The 10,106-nt window shown below is 42.0% G+C and overlaps 1 protein-coding gene across 1 annotated transcript; it reads right to left on the reverse strand.

The window, feature by feature from the left end:
- Positions 1–7,259: 7,259 nt before the first annotated feature.
- On the reverse strand, positions 7,260–9,811 carry LOC134929273 (putative nuclease HARBI1). Its single transcript, XM_063924981.1, has 4 exons — positions 9,255–9,811; positions 8,799–9,171; positions 8,468–8,489; positions 7,260–7,435 (listed from the first exon to the last, which is right to left on the reverse strand). Exons 1-3 carry the CDS (start codon positions 9,643–9,645, stop codon positions 8,486–8,488), a joined length of 768 nt encoding a protein of 255 aa, XP_063781051.1. The 5' UTR covers positions 9,646–9,811; the 3' UTR covers positions 7,260–7,435; positions 8,468–8,485.
- Positions 9,812–10,106: the final 295 nt, after the last annotated feature.

Genomic DNA, 10,106 nt, shown 5'->3' on the forward strand with positions numbered 1-10,106 from the left:
CGATCATGGAACTTATATAGAATTCAAAATCCTGCAAGAATCCGACAGCGGGATGATTAAGTTTTGCCTGGTTTTGGGATACGAATCTGTCTGGAAAGCCAGAGCCAGACTCGGATTACCACAAGGCAATAACCTTTAGTGTAGCAGCTGGCAAGTAGAGATGAGCGGGTTCGGTTCGCCGAGAACCGAACCCCCCCCCCCCCCCCCCCGAACTCCGCGTGTCAAACATGGGTCCAGCTCGGTTGTTCCCGCCTGACTCCGAGAACCAGAACGAGGCAAAACGTCATTATCCCGCTGTCGGATTCTCGCGAAATTCTGATTCAATATAAAGAGCCGCACGTCGCCGCCATTTTCACTCGGTCATTGTAGAGGGTACAGAGAGGACGTGGCTACGTTCTCTCAGTGTCAAATCTCAGTATCAGTGCTCAGTATCAGTGCTTATTGCTACTCAGTAATACTAGTACAGTGTCTCTCTTGTGCTGCATCTTGCTGCTGTAGGGTGCTGTGGTAGTAGTGTCCTGTGACTGTGCATCGGTCATCATCATTCCAGTCACAGTGGTATCTGGGGGGTGACAATTCCAGAGTGCTTTTGTGCTGCTCACTAATACTAGTACATTGTCTTGTGCTGCTTCTTGCTGCTGTAGGGTGCTGTGGTAGTAGTGTGCTGTGACTGCATCGGTCATCATCATTCCAGTCACAGTAGTAACTGGGGGGTGACAATTCCAGAGTGTTTTTGTGCTGCTCACTAATACTAGTACAGTGTCTTGTGCTGCATCTTGCTGCTCAGTGTCAGTTCTCAGTAGTATCATCAGTGCTCAGTATCACTGCTCATTGTCTTGTGGTGCTCAGTAATACTACATTACTAATACTAGTACAGTGTCTAGTGCTAATCGTGCTGCTCAGTGTCAGTTCTCAATAGTATCATCAGTAGAGATGAGCGGGTTCGGTTCTCCAAGATCCGAACCCTCCGAACTTCACCTATTTTACACGGTTCCGAGGCAGCCTTGGATCTTCCCGCCTTGCTCGGTTAACCCAAATGCGCCCGAACGTCATCATCCCGCTGTCGGATTCTCGCGAGATTCGTACTCTATATAAAGAGCCGCGCGTCGCTGTAATTTTCACTCATGCATTGGAGATTGAACGGAGAGGACATGCCTACGTTCTCTGCCTGAAAATCTCCATATCTGTGCTCAGTGTGCTGCAAATATCTGTGCTCAGTGTGCTGAAAATATCTACGTTCTCTGCCTGAAAACGCTCCATATCTGTGCTCAGTGTGCTGCAAATATCTGTGCTCAGTGTGCTTCATTTTGGTGACCAACAGTATATAGTTGTACAGTACAGTACAGTAAAGTACAGTAGGCCATCGCTGTATCTTGCAGCTCTGTATCACTGCAAGTATCCATTCCATATCTGTGCTGCATTTTTGTGAGCAGTATATATAGTAGTACAATGCAGCATTTTGGTGACCAACAGTATATAGTTGTACAGTACAGTAGGCTATTGCTGTATCTTGCAGCTCTATGTCACTGCAAGTATCCATTCCATATCTGTGCTGCATTTTTGTGAGCAGTATATATAGTAGTATACAGTATACATATATAGTACAGTACAGTAGGCCATTGCTGTATCTTGCAGCTCTGTGTCACTTCTAGTATCCTGATCAGTGCTCAATATCTGCTGCATTTTTGTGACCAGTATGTATACTGTACTGTGTGACGTGTTATACACCTGGTGATTTTATACATCCTGTAATCTGTACTGAGCGATGTGTGAGATACACCTGGTGATGATTATACACCTTATATACTGTACTGTGCAATGTGTGTTATACACCTGGTGATTATACATCCTGTAATCTGTACTGAGCGATGTGTGAGATACACCTGGTGATTATACACCCTGTATACTCTACTGAGCGATGTGTGAGATACACCTGGGGATTATACACCCTATATACTGTACTGCGTGATGTGTGAGATACACCTGGGGATTATACACCCTATATTATTATTATTATTATTATTATCCTTTATTTATATGGCACCACAAGGGTTCCGCAGTGCCCAATTACAGAGTACATAAATAATCAAACAGGAAAACAGCAACTTACAGTTGATGACAGTATAGGACAAGTACAGGGTAAATAAACATAGTTACATTAGCAGATGACACTGGAATAAGTATCAGGTGGAAGAAGACTGCTGGATATGGTACAGTTGAAGATTATTAAAGTAAAACAAAGGATAAGCACATGAGGGAAGAGGGCCATGCTCGTGAGAGTTTACAATCTAAAGGGAAGGGGTAGACAGACATGGGTGACACAGATGGGGTACATAGAGAATGTGGAACAGAGGGTTAGGATGAGATTTGTCTGGGTTTGGTGAAGAAGTGGACCCTCAGAAGGCACAAGCAAATAATTAATATTGCAACATTTTACTGGGCTATGCAGGAGAAAATTAAAAATAGGGGAAAATAAAAATAAAAAAAAGAATCGATAACTTCTACCGCTTTCAAAAAGGTCAATGGAAGCTGAAATAATGGACAACTACCTCGTGGAAGCCAGATACAGTATACCAAACAGTACTTAGCAGAGTTAGGAATGAGTGCTTATGAAATACAGTAACATTTTGTCATAATATTTCAGAAACTGCATGGCTGGTCTCTTGCACTCTTTTGCTCTAATACACCACCTGCTTTAGGATTTATATTCAAAAACATTATGTCTCCATAATCCCAAAACCGTCAGTCTTCTTGGAAAGTGGTTTGTTCCTTTGTAAGGGAAAGAGAACAAATGTTCTCAAACAATGGTTTCTCAATTTCTTTTTCCTCTGGGAAGGGATTGTGGATTCGCATGAATATCTGAGCATTTCTGTAATCAGAAAGCAGCGACTTTCTCCAAATGTTTACGAATAATTCCAGTGATATTGTCATTTTCTTCCAGTGATTTGGACCAATAATACCATTGATTAGAACGAATAATTCCAGTGATTTTGTCATTTTCTTCCAGTGATTTGGACCAATAATACCATTGATTAGAACGAATAATTCCAGTGATTTTGTCATTTTCTTCCAGTGATTTGGACCAATAATACCATTGATTAGAAGAATAATTCCAGTAATTTTGTCATTTTCTTCCAGTGATTTGGACCAATAATACCATTGATTAGAACGAATAATTCCAGTGATTTTGTCATTTTCTTCCAGTGATTTGGACCAATAATACCATTGATTAGAACGAATAATTCCAGTGATATTGAGGTGTTTTTGTCACTTAGCTTAGCCGTCCAGCGACCACAGTGCACCTCTTTTTCTCTTTTCTTTGCATCATGTGCTGTTTGGGGCCAATTTTTTAAAGTGCCATCCTGTTTGACACTGCAGTGCCACTCCTAGATGGGCCAGGTGTTTGTGCAGCCCTCTTGGGTCACTTTGCTTAGTCATCCAGCGACCTTTTAGGACTAAAAATAGTATTGTGAGGTGTGAGGTGTTCAGAATAGACTGGAAATGAGTGGAAATTGTGGTTATTGAGGTTAATAATACTATAGGATCAAAATGACCCCCAATTTCTATGATTTAAGCTGTTTTTGAGGGGTTTTTGAAAAAAAAAAAAACCTGAATACAAAACACACCCGAATCCGACAAAAAATTTTCAGGGAGGGAGGTTTTGCCAAAACGCGTCCGAATCCAAAACACGGCCGCGGAACCGAATCCAAAACCAAAACACAAAACCCTAAAAATTTCCGGTGCACATCTCTAAATCAGTGCTCAGTATCACTGCTCATTGTCTTGTGGTGCTCAGTAATACTACATTACTAATACTAGTACAGTGTCTTTTGCTGCATCATGCTGCTCAGTGTCAGTTCTCAGTAGTATCATCAGTGCTCAGTATCAGTGCTTAGTAGTATCATCAGTGCCCAGTATCACTGGTCAGTGCTCAGTGTCTTGTGCTGCTCAGTGTCTGCCATTTGATATAATTACTGTGATATTGGCTTTTAATTCTAGTGATTTTGTCATTTTCTTCCAGTGATTTGGACCAATAATTCCACTGATTATAACAAATAATTCCAGTGATATTGCCTTATAATTCACTTGATACTGGAGTCTAATTCTAGATGGGCCAGTTGTTTGTGTCGCTTAGCTTAGCCATCCAGCAGCTGCCATCCAGCGACCTTGGTGCACCTCTTTTTTTCTTTGTATCATGTGCTGTTTGGGGACTATTTTTTTAAGTGCCATCCTCTCTGATACTGCAGTGGCACTCCTAGATGGGCCAGGTGTTTGTGCCGCCCACTTGGGTCGCTTAGATTAGTCATCCAGCGACCTCGGTGCAAATTTTAGGACTAAAAATAATATTGTGAGGTGTTCAGAATAGACTGGAAATGAGTGGAAATTATTGTTATTGAGGTTAATATTACTATAGGATCAAAATTACCTCCAAATTCTATAATTTTAGCTGTTTTTGAGGTTTTTTTAAAAAAAACACCTGAATCCAAAACGCATCTGAATCCAAAACCCGAAAGGGTGGTTTTGCCAAAACGCGTCCGAATCCAAAACACGACCACGAACCCGAATCCAAAACCAAAACACACAACACGAAAAATGCCCACTGCACATCTCTACTGGCAAGGCAAGAGTTAATTGTAAACAGACTAGACACTGCAATGGTAGACTTTGTCAAAAATAATGCAGACTAAGCTGATGTGACAGCAGGACTTGATACTGGATACACAGCAAAGTAGGAGTTAATTGCAGGCAGACATAGCAAGATATGGTGACTGAAAACTGCTGAACTAGGAGTGTGCAAGGGAGGTCATTCCGAGTTGGTCGCTAAGTTTTTCGTTCGCACAACATATTCGCAAAGTTGCGTAAATGTAGTAAATTTGCGAACATCCGCCCCCAACGTATTTTTGCACATTCGTACGCAGTATTACACAAAGTGGGCGTACGCCAAATGACATCGCAGTAATGCGAAACCATCGCAGCAATGCGAAACCATCGCATTAACACATACTTCATCGTAAAAATACTAAGTTGTAGTAGATTTACACATTTTTCCTTAAAAGTGCACACTTTAAAGGAAAAACGCGCAACAATGTTTTTTTTTGCTATTAAGTGAAATTACACCTTTCAGTTTAAAGTCCACAAGCCCTCGTCAATTACGAATCCAATTAGTGTAATGATTGATAATGTTCCAAACCAATTAAGTCAGCAAAAAAAACCTGAAGAACACTTTGTTGCCATAATTGGCCATCAACATGTAAAAGTCTAAAATATAAATATAGATGTTTTATTTTTTATTTTATTTTTTTGGTTTTGAGGTGTTGTTTGTGTTTGTTACATGTTTATTAACACAATAATCTCCTAACTTTTTTATTTTTTATAATCTTACGTTAGATGTGTGAAATGTTTTAGGAAATCAATTATTGCTTGCCAATCTGCTGATCCTTTTTTGCATTAATAAACACAACACCCGGTTAACTTTAAACAACTTGTTTTTATTTGTAATTTTTTTGTAATCAATAAATGTATTAAACAAAACAAAAAATCATGCAAATTTTTGTAACTGATCCAGACAATTAATTAACCCATGCAGGTGTTGGCGCATGGTTTCAATAATTCCCCCAAAACTTGTGGGATCTCCAACTGCAACATCTGAAATTAAGATGCAACATAAACATTAATAACTTAATCACATTACTTATTATCCAAGCAAGGCACAAAGCACACTTAAATACAGGCATGTCCAAACTGCTGGCCTCCAGCTGTTGTGAAACTACATATACCAGCATGCCTTGACACAGTTTTGTGGTCAGAGAATGCCAAAGCTGTGTCAGGGCATGCTGGGATGTGTAGTTTTTATCCAGCTGGAGGGCCGCAGTTTGGACAGGCCTGCTTTAATGCCTAAGTGACTACATCATGGCTGCTTTAAGGATAAATCAGTAGCATAACAACACACAAGCCTGCTCAGCAATGTTTTTTTTTTTTAAAACAAGAAAGTGTACCACACCATGGGGTACATTTACTACTACGGGAGTTCAATTTAAGATGCGAAGTTGACCATAGCAACCAATCAAATTAAACATGTTATCTTGTAAAAGTGGGCATAAAAACTTCAAATATAATCTTATTGGTTGCTATGGGCAACATCCCATGTTAAAGAGAACTACCATCTTAGTAAATGTAACACCATGTTGGCATTCATTCACATCTGTAGTGAAGAGAATTAAATTTAAGGAGGTTTGGTCCTGCATCATAACACTGCATATCAACATCTTCAGAAGGACTACATATCCTAGCATGCCCACAATCCCTGAAAACCGCCTTTACTAAATAAGGTCAAACAGGTTGTGAAAAATACAATAAGCATTTTGTGAGTGTAACTTTCACACCACAAATCATTGTGTTGTTCGGCTGGCTAACAAAGTGAAGCATGTGATTTGAAAGTGCAAACATTATGAATACACAGGCACAAGTGTAAAAGACTAACAACATACTAAACTCCACTCAGGTAGAAATGTTAGGCATAAAACTGAGCACATATTAAACCATGTTGTCCTGGCAACCCTGTCAAACTAATGAGTGTCGACCTAGAGTGGACACACAAAACATTGCACACATAAACACTACATATAATGATACTCACAAAAATTACAATGCAACATGAACACCATCAATAATAACTCAAAATGTTTTCCATGCTAGCTGATTTTCAAGAGTACAACAGTGCATGTTTTTACATTGTAAGTGTAAGTAGGTAATATTTATGTTAGAAATGCTAAAACACTTACTTTCCTCAACAACATTATGTTCACCACTGAGACCATCAGGGGCTTCTTCTGCCCATTCACTGGGTGGTGAAGGCAGCTGGATGGGGGAAGGAGGAGGGATTGGGGAAGGAGGAGGGATGGGGGAAGGAGTCTGGATGGGTGAAGGAGGAGGGATTGGGGAAGGAAGAGAGATGGGGTAAGGAGGAGGGATTGGGGATGTAATTTCTGAGGGTGGGTCTGATTGAGATGGCGAGGGGGGCGGAGATATGTTTGTCCAATAGAGGGTGAGGGGGGCTGAGAAGGGGAGTTGGAAGTAGAAGGAGAAGGGGACTGGGAAGGAGGAGAAGGGGGCACAGAAAGAGAAGGAGAGGTGGGCTGAGAAGGGGAGTGGAAAGGGGAGGGGGCCTGGGAAGCTGAGGGGACCGGTGAAGCTGAGGGGGACTTGGAAGCTGAGGGGGCCTGGGAAGCTGAGGGGGCCTGGGAAGCTGAGGGGGACTGGGAAGCTGAGGGGGACTGGGAAGGTGAGGGGGACTGGGAAGCTGAGGGGGACTGGGAAGGGGAGGGGGAGTGAGAAGGGGAGGGGGATTGAGAAGGGGAGGGGGAGTGAGAAGGGGAGGGGGGCTGAGAAGGGGCCTGATGTTGCCTCCCTGCATCTGGTTGCCGTTGTGGTCGTCCTATAATGATATATGTGTTATATTTTAGATTGCATGTTAAATTACAGAAACACCATTTGTCAATTACACTGTTCTGTCCCATGTAAAAGACACAGGGCTTGTTTATTTTTTTTTTTATTAAGATTTTTCAAACTCTTCATGTTGGCCACAGCAACCAAAATGATTCTACTAAACTTTTTTGATGCTCATTACTGAATCTATTCCATTGAGTCATATTGATTGGTATAGGCAACATCACCAGATCACTATTCAAGCCACCTTATTATATAGACACCACTGATCAAGTTATTTGGTACAGTTTCCAGCCTGGGTATTAATTCTGGACAACATGCACTTGTTTTGAATCACTTTGCTACAGTCAGTACTGTTTGCCCTAACCACACACACTGTCATATTTATTAAATTTGTTCAGTCAGTGTTGCAATTACAGACTACCACTTAGTGTAAATTTGCAAAATTTATGCTAATAATCTCTGTTATGTAATGTAACTTACTGCGTGCACGCATTTCCCGGATTTGCTGGCGGATCTCCGCCAACAGTTCAGGAGTCCTCCTGCGGAGATCACTCCATCTCCTCTCGAGTTGGATGATGGTCCGCCTGCTGCGGACGCGAGACCGCAGTAGGTGGCGGACCTCCGCGTAGGCCTCGCGCTTAACCCGATTTGGGATAAAGCGCCCAACGCGGCCTACGCGGCGGTCCATCACCGCAACCAGGACGCGGAGCTCCCGGCTGGTGAAAGGTGCTGCACGCATCATGGCAATGGCGTTTTCCTTATTTGGGCATATATTTATAGTGTGTGTTAGCATGTGATTTGTCTAAAATCTATGCCGTCATTTCAATTAACTTTATTGATCTTTGCAATGCTGTGAAGAGCACAGTGGTAATTTCGCTCGAGCGGAAATACGCAGTCGCGGAAGAGAAAAAAAGAAAAAAAAATGTAACACACAACCAACTAAAACACCCACACAAACACAGACACACACACACACACACACTTTTTTAATAAATTGTAAAAATATCTGTGTACTCACCACAGTTTGTGTGATAATTCAGCTGGACAGTCACAAAGTGGTCAACATTCAGTTTCATTTGTTTGTGTTTTTTTTTTAAAAAAACAGGATTTTATGAAAGAAAACAAATAAGGACACTATTTAGCAACATCACATTATTAGATTCGAAAATAACACATTGTAAGCTTAACCTGTTTACAGTTATTTTTGAAAAACATAATTAGAGATTCCCACACACCCGAATAATTACACAATGACCTTACAATAGCAAGCCAAATTTCTGCGTTACAAAATGAGCATAAGCATACTGTGTTTTTGATTATTTCAAAAAGTAAATAAAAAAACACTATACCTGAAATATTCTTCAACAATGCTTGCCCTGACTTGGCTTCCCCTCCGTGTAACACTCCCCCCACCGAAGCGACGGACAACCCCTGGCTCCTCATCAGGCAATTCCTCTGTCTGAGGAAGCTCTACGCTACTCCTTACCGCGATGTTATGTAGTATAGCGCACAGGACCACTAGTTTACTTGCCATCTCCGGCGAATACATGATGTCACCACCAGTGCGGTGGAGCACACGAAACCGGCCTTTAAGGACCCCAATTGTGCGCTCCACCAGCTGTCTAGTGGCAGTAAGCGCGGAGTTAAATGCCGTCTGTGGTCCTGGCCTGGGATTACGGTAAGGAGTCATGAGCCAGGGGGTGCAAGGATATCCACGGTCTCCTGTTTGAGGAGAAGTAAAAATTAGAAAGAGTATATTCCTAAAATTGGTTAAAAATGGCAGGAAATTATGTTGGCCAACTCACCCAATAACCACATGTCTGCTCGTTGACTTGATCTTAATCTGTGCCATATCCCTGATTGTCTAATGACATAAGCATCATGCGAGTTTCCGGGAAACTTGGCATTCAGGGAAAGGATCTGGAGGGATGGCCCACAAACAACCATTACATTCAGAGAATGAAACAGTTTCCTGTTTCTATAAATTTCTTCATTATGTCTTGGTGGCACAATAGCTACATGTGTGCCATCCACAACCCCAATAACATGTGGGAAGCGACTACCACCTTCCTCAAATTGCCGCTTCACCACATCTAGGGCACCAACATCCAAAGGCATAGCAATAAATTGCTTAACCCGCTTTATGAAAGCCTGGCTGACACGCCGCAGGACCTTACTGAACTGGCCCTGCGACATGCCAACCAGGTCTCCAACAACATGTTGAAAAGACCCTGTGGCCAAAAAATGTAACACAGCAAGGAATTGTGTCAATGGTGGTATTGCTGTAGGATACCGAATTGAAGACTCCAGATCACTCTCTATTATGGAGAGAGTGTCTAGGATTAGATGTGGTGGCAGCCTGTATCTACGCACAACAACATCATCTGGCATCCCAAAAAGTAGGACATGGGTGCGGAAAATTGGTGGCCTAGCACGCCTCCGTTGCCTTGGTTGATGAGGAGCCGGTTGTGGTTGTGGGGCTGGCGGTTGGGGTGGGAGTGCTGCCGTGGGTTGGGGTGGGAGGGCTTCTGCTGCCACAAACACTGACATCACACACTTTAAAAAAATTTAAAAGATATGTTGAATAAGACAAATGCAATCCAAAAAAAAAAAAAAAAAACTAAAAACGGGGTGTCAACTTACTGCAGGAGCATACG

The sequence above is a fragment of the Pseudophryne corroboree genome, chromosome 5 (assembly GCF_028390025.1).
Source record: "Pseudophryne corroboree isolate aPseCor3 chromosome 5, aPseCor3.hap2, whole genome shotgun sequence".
Taxonomy (NCBI): domain Eukaryota; kingdom Metazoa; phylum Chordata; class Amphibia; order Anura; family Myobatrachidae; genus Pseudophryne; species Pseudophryne corroboree.